General features: G+C 35.3%; 1 protein-coding gene across 6 annotated transcripts in view; it reads right to left on the reverse strand.

The window, feature by feature from the left end:
* CPNE1 (copine 1) overlaps window positions 1–26239 on the reverse strand; it is a 55792-nt gene that overhangs the window by 15453 nt on the left and 14100 nt on the right. For 5 of the 6 annotated variants that reach the window (XM_081946709.1, XM_081946708.1, XM_081946706.1 and 2 more), the window contains 5 exons: window positions 9128–9256; window positions 4813–4992; window positions 4163–4237; window positions 3778–3849; window positions 929–1012 (listed from right to left, as the gene is read on the reverse strand). In XM_081946709.1, coding sequence (XP_081802835.1) covers window positions 929–1012; window positions 3778–3849; window positions 4163–4237; window positions 4813–4992; window positions 9128–9256 — 540 coding nt within the window. Of the gene's footprint in view, window positions 1–928; window positions 1013–3777; window positions 3850–4162; window positions 4238–4812; window positions 4993–9127; window positions 9257–18046; window positions 18219–26239 lie in introns of all 6 variants that reach the window. The other variant, XM_081946707.1, reaches the window with a different exon arrangement.

Below are 26239 nucleotides of genomic sequence, written 5' to 3' on the forward strand. Positions count from 1 at the left end.
AAAGTTGTGATGCGTCGTGTGATGACGTGTCGTTGTGAGTTTGACACTCCTGTTGTATAACATCTCAATTAACTTGTTTGTTGTTATCCATCAATTAACAAATTGAGTCCCAAAAAATACAGGCAAAAATCTACTTTGCCTCTGAAAAGCTGTTCCTGATGGCCAGTATAGAATGAAGTGAGATGGCAATGAGAGGCATTTCCCAAATCAATGGAAATATTTTTTAATGAGGTAGGAAACTCCACTTGCACAAAGTGCTTATACCTGACCTCTGCAAATAAGTGTTCAGTTTTGCAGCTGAATAACATTAAGAGTTGATCTAATGCTTTGGAAATAGCCTGCCCAAAGCAGTCCAAACCTTACCTGAAGTCTATACTGTGGGCACTTAATTTTTTTTTTTCTGTTAAAACTGCTTGCCTGGAATAAATCATTTCTAAAGCTTCTTTGCACTTACAGTTTGACTGAAATCTATCCTGGCCCTTTCCATAGACAAGCACTCCTGCTGGCACTTGCGCTGTCCAAATCAGTGGCCAAGAATCCCTGTCCTCATCATCACTTCACCTTGCACCAAAGAATGCAAGTGAGATAAACAATGATGGTAGAGGTCACTCTGATTTCAGAAAGGCACTTTATGTAACTGCTGCAAGCATCAAGGACTTTTATTCTTCCTTCTCCTTTTTATTGTCACATTTGCAAGAGACTGGAGCTTCAGAATAATAAAACAAGTCTGAAGCTCTGCAGAAACGTTTGAAGGAAGACATGGTAAATTAGAGAAACCCATTCTACATCACAGGAAAACAAAAATCTGTCCAAATCAAGCCTATATGCTGAATTTGAAACCCTACCGGACTTCACACATAGACCTGTAACTCACCACTAATATATAACAACTCTTGATGAACCAAGATGGAATCGCTGGAAATCTTACCTCTGATCGGTATACAAGCTGCCATTTTCCGCTATCGCTCTGTTTATAGAATTCCAAAAATGGGTCTGATTTGCCTAAAAAGTCCTGTATTGGGAAAATAATTTCATACAGACATAAGAAAAATAAAACATTTCATCTACAACAGTTCATTTAATGACCAAAGTTACAACGGCACTGAAAAAGTGACTTATGACTGTTTTCACCCGCTGTGGTATCCCTATGGTTGTGTAATCAAAATTCAGATGCTTGGCAACTGATTCATATTTATGATGGTTGCAGTATCCCAAGGTCATGTGATCACCTTCTGCAACCTCTTGACAAGCAAAATCAATGGGAATCCAGATTCACTTAACAACCGTTACTAACTTAACAATGGCAGTGATTCACTTAACAACTTTGGCAAGAAAGGCCGTAAAATGGGGCAAAACTTACTTAACAACTGTCTCACTGAGCAACAGAAATTTTGAGCGTAGTTGTAGTCATAGGTTAAGTAGTCTTTTGCTTGATTTCTGGTTTGAAAGAGGAAATCTCAAATATTTTCATATTATTTTTTTCTATTCTATTAGAGCCCAAGTGGCACAGTGATTCGACTGCAGTACTGCAGGCTACTTCAGCTGACTGCTAGCTGCAGTTCGGCAGTTCAAATCTCACTGGCTCAAGGTTGACTCAGCCTTCCATCCTTCTGAGGTGGGTAAAATGAGGACCCAGATTGTTGGGGGCAATATGCTGTAAACTGCTTAGAGAGGGCTGTAAAAGCACTATGAAGCGGTATATAAGTAAGTACTATTGCTATTGCTATTTTGGTTGATCCCAATTTAAACATTAGCTGACTGTAATAACTGAAACATAATTATGATGGCATTTTATTCTCTTTAGGAGTTCATTCTTTTTCAATGAAACATTAAGAAAATTAGCCTATGTTGTGTTTTAGTAAACTTAATGTCCAATCATTTCTTCCTTCATCTCTGTCTTCTTCCACATCTTAATTATTCCAATCTATATCTATATAGGGGACATTCAGGTTGCAGTTATGTATAAAAACTGGTTCGTTATCTATCAGATTCAAGTGGCCACCTGTGAATTCATACATGTATGATCTGCACCTGCACAGAACAAGGTTTGTTCTTGAGATTTCTGGGTGGGGGAAGAGAGAGAGGGACATCTCCCCTTACTTCCAATGACTGCCACTGTGGTTTCAAGAGGAACTTCCAAAGGATGGCTTATGTGATGGGGCCAGAAGTACTAAGGGAAGCACTATTGACCCAAAAATTAAGTCTATAATGCCTCAAAAATGTAAAAGCTGAGCCTATCTAACTGTTTGCATAATTAAAAAGACTGACATATCCCTAAGGAATGCAGAAGGCACTGAAACTACTCTAGTAAAATTGATTGGAATAAGGAGTTGTTTATCTAGTTTATAAGCCAGAAAGTCTTCACTATTTTTTTTAAAGAAATTCTAAAATTGTGGTCTCATAAAACTGAATGCAAAAATTTGGCCATAGATACTGAACATACAGCGGTATTTTAAAGTTGTAATGTTCAATATTTCGGTACAAATATGACCTAAAAGATGAACTGTTCTCCATGCAAGTCCTAAAACTAGATAAAGAGAACTATATAAAGATAAGCACTGATTAAACACCATTGTATGGGTTTTGCCTCATAAGTACAGTATATTGCAGGGGTGTCCAAACTTGGGAACTTTAAGACTTGTGGACTTCAACTCCCAGAATTCCCCAGCCAGCATAGCTGGTTGGGGAATTCTGGGAGTTGAAGTCCACAAGTCTTAAAGTTCCCAAGTTTGGACACCCCTGGTATATTGTGAAGTATAAAAAAGAAAGAGAAGTAAAGTGAGGGAAGCCCACTAAATGAGATTGAGTTGAACCCTTCTTTAGCTACAATCCAGGATAATGATAAGGAGATGAGAATAGCAGACAGATAGTTTTCTTAGTGAAAGACATATAATTCTAAATTATGATAGACTTTCCCATTATTGCTGTAATATTTAGCACTGTTTATCCTGGATATTACATAGATATTGAATCACCCAGTGTTGATTATTCTTTGTGCAGGTGCAGTGAAAGGAATCTTGGCAGAGTTACATGTCATTATTCCTCAAAAGACAGATTTGGGGGGAAGGGGGGCAGCATAATTGATGTTAACTGTGGATTCAAGAGTACTGTCACATATTAAGTTGCTGTTTCATCATACAAGAAGTCCCTACAAAAAGTATTTGGCTTAGTTGCTGTTTGTTGACTAGAAGTCTACAGAAGGAAGCTACCTCAAGCCAGAGGCACTATGGTACCAGATATGCAACACGTGTGTCCTCTGAATCCAGTGTCCATTTTGCCTTAGTTACTTAGGGAAGGAAAACTGAGCCTGGGAGTACCTTTTGCTGCTGACAATATCCTGTACAAGATAAAGGGAAGGATACTTTTCTGCTATCTAGCATAAGATATTGATATGTGTAAGCCAGCAGCATGGAAGGAGGCATCCTTTATTAAAACACTAATAGCACTGGGATAATATTGGGTAGAAGTACTGCATACACACAGCCTCAAACACCAGGTCTAGGCCTGTTGCCTCATTTCCATGTTCAAAGAATGAGACTTATTGATTGCCTTTTCTGAAAAAAAAAAAGCAGAAAAGCTCTAATGGAAAAATAGAGGCTTATTTCCAATTTTCACCACTGGTGAGTCAGTTCCAAGATAAATGATTCTGACTCAGTAGATTCTGGAGGTTCATTCCTGGATAGACTCAGGTGAAGGCTGAAGCTTTGGCATTCAATTAATTTCAAAATTAGAACATGGCTGAACTACTAGAGTTTTTTTTTTTATACCTCTTTTTACCTTTTTGTCTAAATTCCGAGCTTCAACATCAAGAGAAACAACTCTGCCATCTTTAATCTCTTCTGCACAAATCTGCAGGTTGAAGGAAATGTTGTTTTAGTAATCTTGGAAGATACCCTATTAATGTAGAATATTTATTTAAAAATTAGTTTGATAACAAAAATGACAAACCAAACAACGAATGCATAATAGCTTAAGTAAAGGGGAAAATGCTTGTGATACATTAAACTCTAGAAGAAAACAGATGTGTAACTTAATTCATATATTCACAATAAATTATTTATTTATTTATTTATTTATTTATTTATTTATTTATTTATTAGTGTTTATATACCGCCCCCTCTCCCGAAAGGGACTCGGGATTATAACTGAGTTTTCCTTTTACCGTAACAATGCCTTTTCCTGCAGGCTTTCCTTTCTTCAACATTAAAGGCTGAACGAGTATTTTACTTGATACAATCTAAAATATAAATTGCATATATTATTCAAATTATACAAGGAAAAAATATGAAAATATGACTTATAATTATTTATACTGTAAAAGTCTGAACTTCATTAATCTTTCCTAATAAAAGATTACACTGCATGGTTATTTTAGAAGAAAGCATTTCTTGGGGAGTCTGGTAGGACAGTTTTTAATCAGCATGGATTCTCAAACTATGGATTTAGATATCTAGGAGATATGAATAATTTAGAAGGGCAGTCACAAATTTGTGGATTTTGTTTTGACATTAAACCATTTTTACTGACACTGTTACATATAAATGCAATCATCCAAGTGAAATAGAGAAATAAGAGGCTGTACAGTTCAGTTAAGGATTCTGCCAGATGGCATCCAAGAGAGACAAGAATCCTGCTTCCTCTCAACAACAATAAAACAGAAGAAAGAACAGTAATTCGCTATCTCTTTTCCTAACTTAAAGCTTCTGTATACTAGTATCTCCTTTTATTTATTCATTACCAACAAAAAAATAAATAAATCTAAACCTGTACTTAACATTTTATATAGTACTAGTGATCAGTTGTTTACAGTACCTGACCCAGGGTACATTCCGCTCCTCCAAGGTAATCATCATCACTTAAATCATATGACTTATTATCAATATCATATATTCCAAATTTCAGCTTCTGAATTTTCTCAAAATAATAATCAATGAGCAGCTTTTTTGAAAATTGAGGGTTCTGGCAATTCTTTATTTTTTCAGTTCGATCCAACTAGGACAACAAAACATAAAAAGGGCTGCTTAACACACAATGCAGTGTGAAAAGATAGAATCCTATATAGCAAATGAAACAAACAAAATGTTCAAAAGTTATGATATTGATATAGTTGCTTACCATGCACATCTAAATTATATTAAACTAAGCAAAATATCTTTGCAATCCCCAAGGCATGTCACAACTTTTGAGCACCCCTAACTTTGGAAATTGAAAGTTGAAAAATTTGACACGCCCTAATATAACATTCCCCTGGACTTCATTTCACTCGGGGAGATCAGTAGTGTGAGGCAAGTTGATATCCAAGGAAGCATGTCTATTTTTTTTTCCTAAGCAGAAATGTTCAGAAAAACACGATTCTCTTTTTCTATACATAATTAGAAAGCATACCTCACCAGTAACAAATGAATATTGTGGATTTTTCTATACTACTCACCTCAAAACTTTTAATCTATTTTCATTTTAACTGAAATCAAATTTACAGAATTATGTGTACCTACCGTATATTGGTCCATTATAAAAATTTATGCTATGGAACAGAAAGATTTTGAATAGGACCAACTTGTGATTGAACAAAATGTTGAGTTTTCCTATTCCATTTCAAGGTAAAAAAAGATAAAGGAGTCCCTGCAGATTTTACTCTGCTAGTCAATGCTGACTATAGGGGATGTTGCTAATGTCTGTTTCGAGGCCACTGAGCTAGCGTTATCTGAAGACATTTCCATGGCCAGCATGATGTCATGGAACGCTGTTACCTTCCCACTGAAGTGCTACCTATTTATCTACTCAAGTTTGCATGCTTTCAAACTTCAGGTTGGCAGGAACTGGGGTGAGGATGGGAGCTCACCCCATCACATGGCACTTGGGTCTCAAACCTGGGCTGCTAGCCTCACAGCTGACAAGCCCATCATTTTAACTGCTGAGCCAACACACTGCCCCATTCTATTTCAAACAATATATTAAATAAACCACATATGCATATGTATATGAATGAAAAAGAAAGAAAAAGAAAAAATATTGTCTTTGAAATATTGTATCCAGTATTTTTTCTACATAATGCTGGCAAAGGTAAAAAGAAAGAAAAAAAGAATACAACCTGCAGCAAAGTGAATGGATTCTATTAAAACTACAGTTAGGTTTGGGAAGATCTAAAGAGCCTGACTGGGGTCAGATCATCCTGGAAAAGGTTTGTCTATGTAATTGCTAAAAATAAAGTTCTTGAAACATGTTATAGCCAAATGCTGCTTCAAATAATTAGAAGGAATAAATAAAATGCGATAATAATGCTTTAAATATTACAAAGAAAATGTATATTATCTGCAGACAGATAAAAACCACTACGTAAGGAATCAAAAAATGAGTAAGAATTCCTTTCTCGTTGCAGTCTATTTCTTTTTCCCATCTCAAACTATTCAATAATAAGGAGCAAAATTATTTAACAATGTAGGTATGTAGGAAGAACACCACAATAGTAGTGGGGGATTTTAACTACCCTGACATCAACTGGGAAACAAACTCTGCACCAAGTGGAAGATCCAACAGGTTCCTAACAAACCGAGCAGACAACTTTGTTTTCCAAAAAGTAGAGAAGGGAACAAGGGGATCAGCCATATTGGACTTAATTCTCACTAACAGAGAGGAAATGATAGAAGGTGTTGAAGCCAAAGGAACCCTGGGGGCAAGTGACCATGCAATATTGGAATTCAACATTATGCAAACAAAAGTAGTAGAACAAAGTCAAACTAGAGTCTTGGACTTTAAGAAAGCTAATTTCAATAAACTTAGAGAGAGCTTGGGAAAAATTCCATGGATGAGAATCCTCAAGGGGAAAACAACTCAAGAAGCTTGGGAAATTTTGAAAAATGAGATTACAAAAGCCCAGTCTAGCACAATACCAATGAAGAAGAAAAATAACAGCTCCCAAAAGAAACCAGCATGGCTGCATAAAGAACTATCTGACAAACTGAAAGACAAAAAAGGTAAGTATAAAAAGTGGAAGGAGGGGGACATAACTAAGGCAAAATATCAGCAAATAGCCCGAGCCTGTAAAGATGGTGAGGAAAGCTAAGGCTTCTAATGAAGAAAGTCTTGCCACAAAAGTAAAAATTAACAAAAAAAGCTTCTTCCAACATGTTAAACACAAGAAAAAAGTTAAGGAAACAATTGGTCCATTGCTAGGAGAAAGTGGCAAGAAGGTGACAAGCAACAGGGAGAAAGCAGAACTATTTAACTCATGTTTTGCATCTGTCTTTACACAAAGGGATAAAACAGTCCAAGCTATCAAAAACAGCACCACAAACATCAGATTAGGAACACAAATTGAAATAGGGAAGAAAATGGTAAGTGAGCACCTGTCTACTCTAGACGAGTTCAAATCACCAGGACCGGATGGATTACACCCCAGGACCAGATGGATTACACCCCAGATGAGATCTCAGAACCACTGAATTATATGTTTCAGAGATCCTGGAACACCGGGGAACTACCAGAGGACTGGAAAAGAGCTGATGTGGTTCCCATCTTCAAAAAAGGGAAAAAAAATAGATCCAGGAAACTACAGACCTATCAGCCTGACCTCAATACCAGGAAAGATTCTGGAAAAAATAATCAAACAACGAATTTGCGAACACCTAGAAGCAAACAAAGTAATAGCCAAAAGGCAACATGGATTTGTCAAAAACAGATCATGCCAGACAAATCTTATTGCATTCTTTGATAATGTGACAAAATTAGTGGACCAGAGGAATGCCGTCGATATAGTTTACTTGGACTTCAGTAAGGCTTTTGATAAGGCAGACCATAACCTACTACTAGATAAAGTAGAAGAATGTGGGTTGGACAGCATCACCACCAGATGGATTCGTAACTGGCTGACCAACTGCACTCAACGTGTAGTCCTCAATGGAACTGCATCTACATGGAGGGAAGTATGCAGTGGAGTACCCAGTGGAGACTCTAGAAAGAGTTCAGAGAAGAGCAACAAAGATGATTAGGGGACTGGAGACTAAAACATATGAAGAACGGTTGCAGGAACTGGGTATGTTTAGCTTAAGAGAAAGAAGGACTAGGGGAGACATGATAGCAGTGTTCCAATATCTCAGGGGTTGCCACAAAGAAGAGGGAGTCAAACTATTTTCCAAAGAACCTGAGAGTAAAAGAAGCAATGGGTGGAAACTAATCAAGGAGAGAAGCAACTTAGAACTGAGGAGAAATTTCCTGACAGTTAGAACAATTAATCAGTGGGACAGCTTGCCTACAGAACTTGTGAATGCCCCAACACTGGAAGTCTTTAAGAAGATGTTGGATAGCCATTTGTCTGAAATGGTATAGGGCACTCATGGCGAATATTTTTGTAAAGGCGTGTCAAAATTGGCCTGCATGCGTGCCCACACCCACAATTCAATGCACCACGCCCACCTGTACATGCATGCGCGACCCGTGACCTGACCCCGTAGAGGGAACATTTTTGCCCTCCCCAGGCTCCGGAGGCTTTCCTGAAGCCTGGGGAGGTCGAAAACGGCCTCAGCTGGCCCCGCGGAAGCCCTCCGGAAGTGTGAAACATACAATTTCCGAACTTCCACTTGGCCTCTTGGGCCCGTTTTTCACCCTACCCAGGCTCCGTAGGCTTTCTTGAAGGCCGGGGAGGGCAAAAACAGCTTCCCTTGGCCCTCTGGAAGGCCAAAAATCAGCTGGTCGGCATGCGCATGTGCACCAGAGCTGACAGCTCTTGTGCTGTCAAATATGACTCCACGTGCCACCTGTAGCACGCGTGCCATAAGTTCGCCATTACAGGTATAGGGTTTCCTGCCTAGGCAGGCGGTTGGACTAGAAGGCCTCAAACGTCCCTTCCAACTCTGCTATTGTATTGTATTGTAAATACATTTTAAAATAGAAACGGATATGTTAAATAATTAAACAATTGAATGTACTAATAAAACTCATTTTGGGATCATTTAATTGTGTTTATGGTTGTTTATGGGGACTGAAATGTTATGCATTTACCACCAAATTTGCCAAAAATAGTTCCTTGGTATTTTTTCCACTAAAGTTAATTTAATCATACTTAAAACCAATCTCTATCAACAGGTTTTCCCTACATCTGGTAAATTTATTACCATGAAAAATTCCTTACTTCAGTCCATTGATCGCCACCAACATTTTGAAGCAAGACACACAGAGGATCAGATTTTGAGCCAACATCTTTATCAATCAGATTGTCACAGGATATGGACAGTTCAACCTTGATCACGCACTGAGCCATCTATAAACAGATTGGAAGAAGAAAAAAAAGAATAGTCATTAAATGATAAATTCGGTATACAATGCTTAAGGAATCTGGATTGATTTACTGTATATATCAATGCATTTGTTGATAATGTTCTTTATTAGTTCCGTATTGGTTTCTTATTGTTACTATTCTTTTGGCATTTAAACCAATCAAAGAATGGAACACAAATGTTAACAAATCTGAATGAATTTGGCTGAATACCAATCCTTATGTACAGCCAAGTCTTTTTCATCAAAACGTATTTATAGTATTATGAAAATAACCATACAGCAACCACTTTTAGCATGATGAATATATATTTAAACAGGCAGATACATCATCTTTTGTTTAATATTGTTTTCATAGTAGTACTTTAAAACAATACAAAACAGTAGATTCCACTTACATTTTTACTTTTTTAAAAGGTATAGAAACAGATAAAAGTTCAGAGAACTTAACTTTTAAGTTTTTCTTCCTAATGTAAATAATTTCAAAAGCAAAAAAGGACTAAACGATAGCAACCATGTCAGCAGTCCCATGTAACACACACACACACACACACACACAAAATCACTGCTGCAGAGTGCCAAATGTATAATCATAACAACAATGAATGAAATGCTACAATCTATTCAGTTTCTGTTGTTACAGTTCTGTCAACTCTCACTCCACTCCCAGATTCTCAAAATACTGATACCGCACCAGTTTCAGACACATTAGACCAGATATACCAATATAAAGCCGTCTGCCTCATGAATACATGGACACATAAAATATAAATGTTTTGGTTACATTGAGTCCTAAATCTGAACAACCGTAGAAAGCACAATATGAAACAGTTTCTGCATACTTAAAAAATAAATAGAAATTTCAGCTATTCAAATATTAATATATACAGCTAAATATTTTTTTAGTTTTTTCAGACAACAGTAGTCTCCAAATAAAAACTATGTAACCCATTTGTTACATACCAGTAGTTGTTACAAAAAACATGTGTTCTATTGGTGACATTTCAAAAGTTTTTTTTACAAAAACCTCATATTGATGAATAACTGAAAAAAACCATTTCAGAAGTTAAAATAGTTTATCACTTACTTTGAAAAGACGTTTAATTTTAAAAATCCAATCTCTAGATAATTGTGCACCCCAATATCTAATACAATATTAGACAATAGCAAAAAAAACACCATAGAATTGAGAAGATAACTGACTTGATACCTGAAAACTATTGCGAACATCTCTAACACAAGAAAGAAATTTAAGCCAATGAATATTAGCTTCAAACACTAAAGCATCAAACTACACTTACATGCACACAGTGGGATGTGTGAACAGTCAATTGCTTTATGTAATTCTCAAAGCAGTGTGAAAGGTAAACCTGAATACCAACCAGCTTATATAAGAGAACCTGCACTAGCATGCTAACAATACAGTATTAGAATGAAGAAAAATATTTGTTTTTTCTAGGGACTGCCAAATCATATTGCAGTGAAAGTCAGAACAAACAAGAGACACCCTCCTATCAGATCCAGAAATTTAAAATTCAGCAGTTTAAGACTTAGGTATAGAAATTAAAAGTTCGTTCTTTTAATGTATGGTTTCCTGCTATAGTTCTATCAGTCAGTTGGGTACATTCTTGCTCTGCCACTTTGCTCCATTTTATTTTTTTCAACGCTTCACTGCATGCTAGTTTACTAATCCATTGCCAATTTTAAATTATGATATTTGGCTATTCCGTCCTCCTTACACTTTTTTTCAATTCCCCCCCCCCCCCTTTTGTCCCAATTCTCTTCTCTAATCATTCTCTTTGACTTTTGCTGGGAGTTAATTGCCTATTTCTGTCCTACCTTCTTTCCCCTTGTGACTGCTGATTATAAGCAATTCATACAACAGGCATTTTTGTCATACCAGAAGCTACCATTGTTAGTGGTACTTGCTGCTTACATAAGTAGAACCACTGACTCTAAGACGACAGTAAGACTTTTTACTTAGGACTTAGGCATATTTAGCATCTGGGGCAGTTCAACCTTTTTTTTTCCCATGGTTTTTGTGTCACATCATTATCCACTGACTTTTGGATGTTATTCCCTAAAAACATCAATGAAATGGGTCCCACTCCCTTTGTTACCTAAAGCCTTCTCAATTGCAGTCAACAACAAACAACAAGACAGGGAGCAAAAACGGGGAGCAATGTGCAACAACCCAAATGCCAACTGGAAGAATAATAGAGCGGATCATGCTGTGTTCTCAGGGCACTCATTTCCTTTAAAGCAGAGTAGCACATATTAGAATTAAGGGAAAGCAATGCCACATCAACCCGTTCTGGATGCACAGCAAGGACACGTTGTATGGGCAAAATTCAGAGCAGCATATTTTTCTGCAAAGTCAAGTAGAGGATACAGGTACAGTTACTGGGTAGATCTGCCCCTAGACTTAATTCCCTAGCATCCCCATATAAGACACCACTGCATTTATAATCTGTGATGGTTTGACTGTAACCAAGCTAGCATTCCTATAAAGAAATTCAACTGTCAGCATTTCTTGCTGCAGGCTTTGTTTCCTGAACAGCTATAATGTCCATGAACGTTCTATGCTGAATCAGTTTATTACCAAAAGCTTTGCTGCCACAAACATGTAATTCAAATCAAACCAGATAAACATTAATTTGTGACAGTAATTGTCAGACATGCAAATATGGAAAAGATTGAAAAAAGAACAGTAGGAATCAGTGTAATATATATCTTCCATACCTAAAGCAAGCACTGTTGTTATTTACTGAGTAACAAATTTCTAACAAGAGTCCTTGTTGCTCTTTGAGCTTTGGTTATTTACTTGTAGATGTTTCATTACTAATTTAGGTAATATCTCCAGTACCAGAAGGGAGTGGGGGTTGACTCTCCTTTCTAGCACTGAAGATATACATATCAGGAATGGAGGAAGCTATAACATTAGTAGGGAAGATACTTGAAAATGAGGGGAAAAAAAGCAAAGGCCAGGCAAGATACTAAAAGTAAAACTGGGAGTAATGTAAGGGAGGCATTGAAAAAGCAGAAAACACAATAATTTGCACTGACTTTTCATTTGAAAGGATCCTTTAATTGCTCTCCCGCCTTATCTATATCGATGGGTTTACCTGCAATTGCAGTGCTGCTGACTTGACACTGATATTTAATTTACAGCACTATTTGTCCAAGAGCTACTTCAACAGAATACAAGAAATTAACCTATTCATACTAAATCACCTGGTAGTTTTGTCAAATTGACGCTTGCAAGAACCCAAAGCTACAGACATCATGGTAGGCCCCTACAAAATGTATATACCTCTGTATATTACTATGTATATATCTGGACCATGAAAAAAACAAAATATTAGATGGAATGTTGTTATAAAATGGCATGTTTAAAAAAGTGAAAACTCAGCAAAGCTTGACTTCTGGTGGCTGCAAAGACACACAAATGTAGTTTTCTTTGGTAACTGTATAGAAGTGGCTTGCCACTGCCTTCTGGGAAATTTGCTCAATTTCTTAGGCTAGTCCCAGAGATTTCTGGTAGTCTTCCTTTCAGGTGTTAATCAGTACTGGGTTGTTGAACGTTTTTTTTCCCTGTTCAGGTAAGATCAACTAGATGGTATATTAATTTACCATCTTAAAGATCTCAAAGCCCAATGGCTCAAGTTAGATTTTACAGTATTTACATTTCTGAGAAAATGTTATCCTGCAATTCCTGATAGGAGTAGAATGGGTGATATTTTTGCCTTATTACTCATGTTGAACTAGCCAGTTAAAATACTCACCACCATCCTTTCAGGAAACTTATGCCTTTGGGATCACCAATACTGCCAGCCATTCTTATTTTGATTTTAAGGGATAGGAAGGGAGGTGTATATTTAAGCTTCTAATGGGCCCATCCTTACCAAAATGTTTTTCATTTGCTCTGTTACTATATTTTCCAATCTGAACTTTTCTAGATGTAATCCAAGACACTCCAAGAGCAGTTCAAGATATTTTGAAAAACTCAAGTTGAAAAAGACTATGCTAATCAGAATATGTAATAGTACTCCAAGAGAGATTTAAGAAAATGAGCAAATGAGAAGCTGTTTTAGTCTGACTGCTACTATACATGTAAACTGCACACAGTATAAAGAAAAGTAAAGAAACCTAAAAGCCTGCATAAAGTTATGTGATTTTACACATTTCATGACCAAGAGGGATCTACTCTGGATGTTTGAAGAGTTTACACTCATGGCAGTTAAAAATTACTGGTGTCTAAAAGCCATTTCATCATCATTAGCCATTCAGTTGTGTCCAACCCATCTGGCCACTTTATAGATCAGTGTTCTCCATCCCCTCTGATTTGCATCACCTGCTTCAGATCTGCCATAGCCCATCCTATGGCTATTTACATTTGGCTTATATGATTCAAATAGCTCAAAATAAGTTCCCTAAGTTACGCATTGCATGGAATCTTACTGGTGTATATACACATTAATTCCTGAATATTGAGATACATGTAACTTTCAGTGTGACTTACAGTAAAAAAGTCAAAATTTGGAAGACACCATCTTCTCTTTTGCTATAGTCTTGTTTTGTTTGTGTGCATGATCATCCCTACAAATGTTAACAGCATCTCAATTTGCACCCATATCTTTACATAATGGAGCCCAGAATTCCCATCGTAAGTCATGATAGTGATAAGCCAAGGCATCCAATAGGACTGAACCTATTTTTAAACCTTTTGCAGTGGTCATTAATGAATCAATGATTCCTAGGAGTGTGCTTTGCTGCAAACCAGCCAAAAAGGCCAAAACTGGAAAGCATCATCAAAAATCGCAGTCACATGACCATGGAACACTACAACCAGCCACAAAAGCGAGTTAGTTGCCAAGAGTCCAAAACGTGGAGTGGGTGTGTTGAGCCATCAGAACTCCAGAACTAGATCATAATTACCTTCTGCAGGTGGGGGAAGTTCAATATAACTTTGAATGGCCACTAAGCAACCGATAATTAAGGAAGAACTACCTCTATTTATGATATATAAGGCTTAATGGGACTCCTAGTGTATGTGCAACTGGAGCATCACAGCCAATCCTACACCTATCTGTAAAAAAAAATAGCCTGCTGCATCCAGTATCTCTCATTTACTTATTTTTATTAATTTTTTAGGCTGCCCATCTCCTCTACACCTCACCTCTCACTACCATGCTATCCTAACTCTTAAAACTCTCAATTGTGTTTTAATAAAAAGATACATAAGCTAGAACATGAATACTACTACTATACTACAGGAATGTCACATAGTTTCCCAGAAATATGGGGATAAGAATGAACTAATTCTTGGGGATGACGTAACATATGTTCAGCCACAGCACCATCCCAGTAATCCAGGGCAAAACATTAGGATTTGATTTATATAATGTTTAGAAACTCAATGGGGGCAAAGTATGTGTATAGAAAATATTTGAACCAGAAAGAAACGGCTGTAATCTTTTAGAGTGGGTATTCTATTGCCAAGTCACAATTACATTAATATTCTGCTTTTTCAATAGTTTTCTAGGAATAATAATCATTTGGATCATTTGCATGATCAGTATACATATCCCTGTAGTTGGTATTGCTTATAATTATAGTCATGGTTGTAGGTTCATCAATTATACACTGAAAAATAGAGCAGACTACTTGGTGCTCCCAGATTCCAAAACAATTATGCAAAATAATCTGGTGTTTCATGTTGTAACGATTTAGAACAGGGTTTTTTGTTTTCTTTTAATATTAAACCTTTTTAAGATAGTAGGCTGCAAGCTGGTCAGTCCTTCCTTCCTTCCCTTCCCTATTTTTTGATATGCTCTACAGTACTGTCGGGAAGTCTTGTGTGAATGGAAGATAATTTCAAATATTTGAAGAGATATTCCCTATGAGTAACAAATTAGTAAATTGGGTCAAGTGCTAAACTAAAACATTATTGTGAATAAAATGATTCTATTTTACAGTGGAATAAGGACACAGAGAAGATTTCTGATCAGTAATTTAAAAACTAATTCTTTCTTATATTTAAGAACATCAGTGTCTCCCATAATTATGTTTCTAGTCAGGGTTTAGTTACGTATAAATATAGTAATGTTAGTGTATTACTTGACCCCAGAAATGGTGATATTTTCTGAAATAAGAACATTGCTTCCAAAGAATGTATTAACAAATCCAGCATACTTGGTAATTCTTCCTCATCTGTTATGCATTATATTTATTAATCAGAAGTTTCATTGTCTTTATTCAACTTTATTTGAATTTTTTAAAAAAGATTTTGGTTTATATATTTCCTGTATTGCATTTACTTTCCAAAATTAAACAGCAGGAAAGGCATAGTAATTCTGACTTTGCTATGCATTCATGCATCACCAGAATATAAAATGTATCAATGAGAGATTACCCACATTTTCATAACAGTGAAAACGCTTATAGAACAAGTAAAGATCTCAAGATGCTTCAATTCACTTTTATTTTGGAGAAATTTGAGTCTTTAAACAAATTTCCAGTATGTGAGATGCATAATATATGGACAGCTGCTTTATTTAGCAAAACAAGGCACTATTGTAGACTCTCTCTCCATTATACCTGAAGGTAACTGCCATAAAATAAGTAACTTCATTTAAACTTAGAACAGGTGGATTGTTGGAGTTCTCAAGCCTTTCCTTAACTACACCCTAATGGCGGTCCTTTTAGATCAGTCAGGTTAACTAGGTGCTGCCACCTGCTGGGCATCCTACAATTAATAAATATTTCTTACTAAACTGCTTACACCTTTTCTCAATTCTGATTCTCAATTACTTTCCAAAAATGACCAGTTTTACTTGTCACATTAGTTCAGCAAATCTAATTATGTCTTTTCACAATCAATTTAATATTTTGGAAAATATTAATATTTAATAACTTTGGAATGAATTTTAATTCATTACTAGCTGAATCACTAATATATAGTAACATCAAGTGTAAATAGTGGGATAAACTTTCACTGTGCTCTTACATGGTGTGTGTAATTTCAATTTGAAGCCAGCAATATCCTTCAATTGTTTGGTATTGGAGAGACTGGCTGAGCCAGGGGGAGGAGTCAAGCAGAGAATTAGCCTAGAATTGTTACAGTCACAAGAATGGGAGTTCAATCTCCCCCCCACACACAAACTCAATGCTGTTGAATCTTATGCAGTCTGGTTCAGGTGCAGACTGCAAGTCAGGGAAGATTCCTGTGAAATAGCCATGAACAATAAAATAGCTTATTGAACTCTTCACCTGTGGATCTGATTGTTTGCACCTAACATTTGGTTAAATTTATGTGTTCTAGTTGTACACACATTGAAAGATAGTTTTTACATAGAATACTGTTAGTCTTCTGATCTTTCAAGCTGTTTTTAAATTTTCTGTTATTCCCAAACATGTATAGGGTAAGTATGGAACACATTACATGTCTACATGTTACATATGTAGTTCTAGAATTAATCCATAGTTTAGTAATTAATTTTAATATAATTAATTTTTTGTAATTAATATGTAGGTATGTAATTGCATATCTCCAAGAGAATGAAGCAGATAAGCTAAGAAGATACCCCCTGTATAAAACTATTCTACATAAGATACATTAATATACACAGCTATAATTCCACTTTTATTATCTAGAAACATTTAACTAGTTTTCTATATTGGATATAAGTCTTCATTTAAAAATAAGTGTTTATTACTATAAAATTTAGTAAATGAGATTGTTAATTATGCAATCTTTGTAATTTAACTGAGGATCTTGACTTCAACCAAATGTTAGCCATTTAGCTTGGCATTATTTTGGGGTAATAAAACCTAAAGCTTGCATCGAATATATGCATATCTCATCTGAATTTGGAAGGAAACAGGTTTTTTTATTTCAGTAAGTCAACTATAATGCTTGTGCAATGTTCCAAAACTCATCAATTGTAAATTTACTCAAGATTTTTATTCTTTACAAACAAGGAATGCAGCAGTATACTAGAATGAGTGTAACAAAATTGAGAACTGAAAACAGTATTAACATTATGAAATTGTCATCAACAGTATTACAGAGAATACCCTCAAGTTTTATTGAACATATATGCCAATGGGGCCCAAAGACATGCATCTAATCCACACCTTCACTGAAATGGAACAAATGAAGCTTTACAACTTTGAATTTCCAATAACTACTCTTTGATAGCTAAGATTTAAATGATGCCAAAATATCTGGTATTATTTATTTCTGGCTTATATTTCTTCCCACCTAGGAAATTAAACTGGAGCTCCCTTAATATCGCATTTTAAACAAAATAGCAAATATATTTTCTAACTAAAATAAATGAAAACTACTCAACGAATTATAGGTACTAAGTGGAACACAGGACTTAAAGATGCAATAGTTTTTTTTTTTCCCTTGGAAAAACTCAAAATTGTTTGATAAGGTTTTCCTTGTTATGACACCATGGCTCTAGGTTAAATAATAAATACCATCTGTGAAAAAAGCTACCTTCCCTGAGATGACGAATATTCATTCACTATCAAAAAACTGCATATATTGTATATGCATTTTCTCTATATTTGAGAATTACGCCCATTTTTCTCTATCTTAATCTCCTGCAACACTATATTTTTGCAAAGCATGTATAAAAATAGCCTTAAAATATAAATAGGACATCACCAAAATAAAAGTTCTTGATAAAGAGAGCTATTTTGCATTTTAATATTCCTAAAAAAAGTTTATAAACTGTGCACACATATATATTGGAAAACATACTTTTGCATCAGGCAAGATATTCTGCACCCCATTAAAATTATCACCAAAGAATGCTTTCTAGACACATTCTACTTGAGAAATATCTTCGATAAACATCAATATGTTGTTTGTGGGTGTCAATCACATCTTCAGTTTCCACTTGTGAAGGTGAGTATATCCACTTCCATTGAGTCTGAAGAAAATAATTGCTGCTCAATTTATATTCACGTTGAATGTTTATCATTTAAAGCTCAAAGAATATTACCTAGGCCAGTGGTAACGAACCTATGGCACAAATGCCAGAGGTGGCATCCAGAGCCCTCTCTGTGGGCATGCATGCTGTCGCCCCAGCTGTTTCAGATCTCTACCGCGCATGCATATACATGCCTCCAGCCGGCCAGCTGGTCTTTGGGTCTCTACTACGCATGTGGAAAGCTGTGCATGTGCAGGCTGCACACACACATGCACAGGCGACATACATACATGCGCACACGCCTTGTAGTTTGGAAGCATGTGCGCACTTTGGGCACAGTGCCTAAAAGGTTCACCATCACTGACCTAGACTCATCTAACTAAAAACAAAATATCAGAGCCAACATGTAATTTTAACATATTTTCCATAAATTGTGGTTCATTGTTAGCTGTTTTCTCTGTAGTCATAGTTCAAATATCACACCATATTCTATTTTAGAGATAACATCTGTAGTACAAGTAGTCCTCGACTTACAGCAGTTCATTTAGTGACTGTTCAAAATTACATCACTAAAAGTGACTTATGACCATTTTTCACATGACTGTTGCAGCACCCAAAGATCACATGTTCAAAATTCAAAGAGTTAGCAACTGACGCACACTTATGATGGTCGCATTTGATCCTGGGACCATATGATCCCCTTTTGCGACCTTCTGACAAACAAAGTCAATGGGTAAACCGGATTCACTTAACAAACTTCACTAACTTAACTACTGCAACAAAGGTTGTAAAATAGGGCAAAACTCACTTAAGAAATGCTTAGGAACATAAATTTTGCGCTCAACTGTGGTCTTATAGCGAGGACTACCTGTATTTCATCATTCTTATCTGAATAAGAATGGACATTTCTTTTAAAAAACGCTCACCTGCCAATTATTTGGTTGACAAGAAACAACTTTTTAGATGTTCTTCTAAACAGTTTGTGGTTGGGATAGAAAGCTGCCACTAAAGGCAACACAAGGTAGATCTATATGTACTTAAGCAAGGTAAGTAGCTATGCTTGCTACTAGAACTGCTTAGAAGTAGGCTAAACTTGAATAAACTTGAGTAAAGGAAAGCTGAAATGCCTATATGAAAGTAAAGGAAACATTTTATTTTTTTCAGATGCAAGACAAATGCAATTTAATGTGTCTATCCAATACAGATAAAGTATTGGGTAATTTCTCATAAGATGTAACATACAATTGGCATATATTTTGTGAAAGGTTTGCAAAAGTAATTGTTGATGAGTTGCATTAGCTCAGGTGAATCAGTTCTTTATTTGTGTGTTAAAATGATTTTCCCTAAGCAAGTACAAAATTAAAATGCCATTATTCTTAGCATGTTGTTGCACAGCTTTGCAATAATTTTATTAGATATGCATCAATTGCAATGTATTACTTTTGTTGACAAAATTACAACTCAGTGGTTGAACAATTTCTTTACAGTATCAATAAAACTACATAGCTGTGGTTTGATTAATGCACACTTATGCATTAATTATGATTATGTACATTTTGATTATAAAAGTTAATGAAATGTTATACACACAGCTCTACATACAGCCATAGAAAATATAAGGAACAAGTGGTTACACCTAAGAGTTTTATTTAAAAATGTTCCCACTGGCCAAGACATAAATCTTTGTGTAATGGCAGAATATCCCAGGGGACTAGAATGCACGCAGCAGGTAATGGCTGTTTTGTAGCTGGTCATGACAAATCATTTGTGAATGTGTAAATTTCTCACCTTTTCTCAGTAAATTTACAACATATTTTTCATTGTGCCCACTGCCTGTCTATTCAGTTGGGGGCAAAATAATATAAAATGTCAACGAATATTGTCTTTGATTTTGAGCCACGGTGGTGCAGTAGTTAGAATGCAGTACTGCAGGCTACCTCTGCTGACTTCCAGCTGACTGCAATTTGCCAGTTCGAATCTCACCAGGCTCAGCCTTCCATCCTTCCGAGGTCGGTAAAATGAGGACCCAGATTGTTGGAGGCAATATGCTGACTCTGTAAACTGCTTAGAGAGGGCTGTAAAGCGGTATTTAAGTCTAAATGCTATTGCTATTGGTTTTGTCTAATTTGCATTTTTTACAAAATCCAACAATCTTGTAACTTGAAGAAAAGGAATCCAACAACTCTACTGTACAGAACTTTCAAAAGAGGAAAGTCACAGGAATATGGAAAACTACATTCTTCGTTCCTGTTACCATTCAAATTTCTTCTTCTTAAGGAATAGAGCATTTATAACTAGTGCAACTGGATTTGTTCTGATGACTGAGAGACAATTAAAAATCCCTTTATTAATTTTAAATCTGAATAATTTAAACCTACTATAAATTATAGTCCAGTGATTTCATTGAAGTTGAGCGAAATTCAACTTTCCAATTCACAAAATAATTCATGAGAATCACCATATGTATAGATTCAAGTGCCTTAGATGTCTATAAAAACAATGTTCCTTTGAAAGAAAATCTCAGAATCGGGTAGCACTTGCAATACAACGCAAATAGGAAGAAAATGATTTGTTAAACAGGCAGGCAGCTAAATCTACACAACTGAAAAATACCAATTGCCAAACAATCATATACTAGAAGTTTCACCTACCTGAAACTGATTTTTATTCAATAATGTTATCCTCTGGAACTTTTAGACTAAAAACATCAGAAAAATATTCTGATGAACAAGTACAAAACAACACCATTTTCTGTAATAGATACCCCCTTTGGAAAATATATTGTAGTTATATATTTCTTGTACAATGCATTTTGACAGGTCTGTAGTTTAATATTAATTGGTTTTCTTTATTCGGTATGCTTCAGTGTCTGAAGTGTAGTACTGTACATAAAACTATAATTGTAGTTTTACTGTAATGAATGCAAAAACATTATTAAAATCTGAATAATTCAAAAAAAAAAAACCATGCTAGGATTCATCTTAAGAGTGCAAAATGTTAGCACTTTAATTTATTTCTAATGTTTGCTTTCGAACCAGATGGGCAGCACATAAATATTTTAAAAGGGATTTATGATTTCTTGAATTACATGTTTGCATATATATTTATTTCAACATTAATAAAACTCATGACATAACTGAAATTCTAGGATGAGTAAGGTAATAAATATTGCATCCTAGTATTAATTGAGAAATTGAAAACCATCATCGTCATAACTGACATCTTGCTTGGGTTGAAGATATTTTCACTAATGTACACTGAGTTGAACAGTGCATGTCATAAGTTCCTTGACAGAACATAGTAAAGAATACACTAGCACTAACATTAGGTCATATTTCTGCACACAAGAAGTATGGATTAATTTTAGAATTTTCATGAAGCATTCAGTACTCCAAACAGAAATAATTGATGGGATGAGACAAATTAAGATCTCTAGGCAGTTATGGTTATGTTTAAACTGCTTGCACTTTATTATTATTGGGGTGGTTTGTGTCTTGCACCCAGACTGTAAACATGGCAGGCAAAAACAAGTAAGATTAAAAGTTTTAAATGGCTATAACTTTGATTTTGGTTTGTAACACATCTCTGTAAGTACTGGCAATCCTCCCCCACCCTATTTTTCACTTAAGATTTAAAGTTCAGCACCATTTCCTATTTAATTCTGACCTCTTCACTAACACTTGAAGGTACAATTAATCTTACCAACATCAAAAAGAGGGAACTAATTGTTAATACTACTTAACAAAGTTACTTTAACAAAACCCCTAAATAAGATCTCCCAAAAAGGTGTTATCGTTATTCCTTCTAGGTTTTTTGTCACTATCATGCCCATTGGAAGACCAGGTATTTTCCATTGAGGATGTCCTTGGCCACAAGCTTCACAATGCTGATCTGCACATTATATACAACTCAAAAATCTTCTCATAATGTACTAGTTCTATTTAATTTGTTAATCCCAAAGAACTGTCAAAACTGATATGGAAGAAAAAGTCTCTCTCTCAATTAATAAACATACCAATTAAATTGAAGAGTTGTTTCCTACTGAAATAAGAAAAAGCTTTTTTCAGCTTTGACACAATACATTTTAGGCAGAATCACTTACAAAACAGGCATTGTTTCTATAAGTATTTTTGCATAATTTTTCCTATCTATGTTATAGTTTAGGGAGCCAATTTGGTGTAGTGGTTAAGAAACCAGGGAACTATATGAGTTTTAGACCTCCATTAGGCACGAAAGCCAATTGGGTCACTTTGGACCAATCACTCTCACTGAGCCCAACCCACCTTACAGGGTTGCTGTTGTAGAAACATAGGAAGCAGGAGTAATAAGTATGTGGCTTGAATTATGCATAAAAAGTTGGGATAAAAATCTAATAATTTTATTGTTTCAATATGCACATTATATAATGAATTGAATGTCTTACTTTTTAACTGCATTTCCCCCCAAAATACTCATTTTGCCTTATTGTAATAATTACAATTGAAGGACTTAAAATGGCATCTAAAAAGAATTTACAAAATATATTTTCTAAAATGTTTGTATTGATCTAATACTGGACATCTTAAATTTATTTATGGATTTGTGTCTGAAGTATCTGAATCCCTACTCCAATAAAGAATCAGAGACTAATTGCCAGATTTGGATAACATTCCAATAATAATTTTTATACATGCAACTCATATTGAAATTTGTGGTGTAATAAATGAAACAAACAAACTTTTAATTGGCTTAAAGACAGCAAGTTCTGGTTTAATTTCATAGCTAGCTGGGTTCACATGTTACATTACAGGTAGTCCTTGACTTACGACTACAATATGGACCAGAAAAATGTATTAAATGGTACTACTCATTAAATGAAGCATTGTGCGATCATACTCAATTTTAAAACTTTTTTTGCTGCATTCCTCAGGCAAATCACTATGGTAATTAAACAAGACATCATGTAATCATAAACTTCCAACTTTCCCTGCTTGATTTTCCATTGACTTTGCTTATCACAAAATAATAAATGGCAAACATGTGACCACAGGACATGGCAACATTGTAAGCATGCAACATTTGCCAAGTGCCAAATGATTGAGGGTGGGGACAGTGTGATAGTTAAGTGTAAGAGTAACTTTTTTCAGTGCCATCATAACTTTGAGCAGTTGCTAAAGAAATAGCTGTAAGTCAAGGGCTAACTGTATATCACTGATAAACAAATTCTGATTAAACAAACAACAGCTGGGTTCATAAAGACCAAGTCAAAATGATGATTAAATTACCTAGTTTGGGTAATGAAATGTCTGCAAGAAAACAACCACGCTCAGAGAACCTATCGAGTCAAAATCAAACAAAGGACATTAGAAACCAGTCAGCACCTGATGTTGATAATATATTTAATAGTGAAAGTTAAATTATATTCTAGGTTTCACCAAATTCCCAAAGCATGACCTGAAGAGAGAATCAACTATTTGATGCCAGCTATTTAAAATTGTTTTTTCTATCTTTTTGTTCTCTTTTATGCATCAGTGCTTATTTTCTGCTTAAATCTTACGTTTCTTGTGAAATTTTGGTTCTAAATAAATCTTTCTGTAACTACACATTTAATTTAGTTTAGTTAGTTTAAGATTGATTATGTTACACCTGTCTGTTCCCCATCGGAATGTAATCTATAATCACTTTGGAATAATTTTTTCTTATGTTATTTAGTAAAGCATCATGTATACCGATGGGGTAACATTATACATTTTTGCTCTATAAGAATATTTTTACATAGAACTGTTTGAAAAAGCTATAAATTTCTAATCAAAATTTACAAAAATGTATTAGAAGCATATTCGTGGTGGTTAAAATATCATTTTAATGTTTTAAATCATATTTTAACATACACATTTTCTGCAAATCTTCACAGTAACAGCATCAAACATAATATCCAACCGTGCTTGTTAACTCCTGGCTTGTCAAGAGATGCAGTTGAACTCCTAACCCAGTGCCTGGGAGAAGTGCAGGTCTAGATGGGGAGGAACAGATTAAGGGTCAGTCCTAACAAGTTCTGACCCGAGACTATGTTTATTTGCCGCTGCCACTCCCATCTGGAAGTATTCTTTGTTGACTCTCAAATCAGACTGCATTTCCCTATAGGAGACTTGTATGCAATCTGGGGGTCCATTTGAAGTTTTAGCTTCTGCTCATAGAGCAAGTATAAGCTGTGGCCAAGATGTCCTTTGAACAGGTACATCTAATACACCAGTTGTAATTTTCCTGGACCAAGAGACTCTTTAGCGTCATCTGTACCATATTACCTCATGATTGGATTAAGGTGGCATGCTTTACACAGGGATGCCCTTAAAGAACATTATGAGGCTACACCTGGTTCAGAATGCATGGGAAAGACATTGATGTGGGCATCATGTTATGCACATGTGAACCAATTATTTTGCAAGCTGCACTGGTTGACAGTTGGCTTCCATGTTTGTTCAATTCAAGGCACTAGTTATCACCCTCAAAGCTCTTTATGTCATAGGGCTTAGCTATCTGAGGAAGTTTGTCTTCAAGTTATCTTTGCCTGTCTGATTCAATCCAGCAGGCTGAGTGTACTCTGGATCCTGTCAATTAAAGAATGTCATTCTGAAGGAAAATATACTCTATTGCACTATGGAATAATATTTCCCCCTGCCCATTTGGGTGATCTCACTGTAATATCATTCAGATAACTACTGAAGACCTGGCTGTTCTCCCAGGCATACAGGATAGGGAATTGTGGCACCTTTTTTTTGTTTTATTATGTTTTGATCTGTTGGTTTGGTTTTTGTTTTTCTGGTCAGCTGTATTTTTATACGTTTGTTTCTGACTGGAAGTCAGAGTGGTTTGGAAGTTGGGAGGCCTAGCAAGTAAATTAATAATAGTTCCCTATTAGCTAATATCCAATACTTCCTCTTTATGTAAATTCATTCAATCTCACTATTTCCAACAAGGCTTACTCTTAATTATCACTAACAATTTCAAAGCAAGTTATCTATTTCTGTAGTAAGGTATTACTGCAACTATCAAGATTATCAGATTTCCAATTCCAAAAATATCAGTTTTATAGTATGCTTGCTCTTTAATGGTCAATTTAAAGCAAATATGTGTAAAATTAAAACAAGGAGCAGCATTATTATTCAACTAATATATGCTAAAAAAAACAATTTTCAGTGTGACAATAAGTTTAATCATTATTATCCTTGATATACTGATATGTGGTATGTCTCGCTTCTATGAGGGTTTGATTTTCTGATGCTCTGTTTTTATGTAAAAGATATTTTATCCTTCAATCAAGAATGTTCCATGAAGTTAATCAAATTAATGTTTTTCAATGAAAATTAACAGAAAAAAACTCTATTGAATCTAATTAGGCCTATAATTTATCGCAGCACAAGAGAAACCTATCTCTGGAAGGTGAATTCTTCCATTTCCAGCAAGTTTAATTTTTATTTACAATATCCTCATACCATTTTCAAGATTCAAAGAAATGGCTTCCCAAAAAGTTACTAGTGAAGAAAAGAATAAGGTCTACTCCCCATTGCCAGCTTACACAAATTTCTAGGACACTTTTAACCTTACTGAACCTTTAACACAGATTCCAAAATTCACTTTAACTTGCATTATGGAGACAATAAATTTTCTGTGGCTGATATCAGACATTACTATATTATTAAGATTCACAGTCTTTGTTAATCATAACTGGACATTCTTGTGCATGTGTGAAGAAAAGCTCTGGTTCCTCTCCTAACAAACAGAAGCATATGTTGCAGTTTGTTCTTCACTTCTATCTAGTGTATGATTTTTAATATATGAAAAACTACTGAAGCAATGAGATATCCAACACCATCTGCAAAGCAATATTAAATAATTATATACAAGAATCTCACACTTCTGTAATATTTTCTAGAACAGCGGTCACCAACTGGTGGTCCATGGACCACTGGTGGTTCACGAGAAAATTTTGGTGGTCCACAGAAAAATTATTTGCATTTTTTATATTGCACTAAATACTATTT

This window comes from Natrix helvetica, assembly GCF_964273705.1.
Source record: "Natrix helvetica genome assembly, chromosome: 3".
NCBI classification, from domain to species: Eukaryota; Metazoa; Chordata; class Lepidosauria; order Squamata; family Natricidae; genus Natrix; species Natrix helvetica.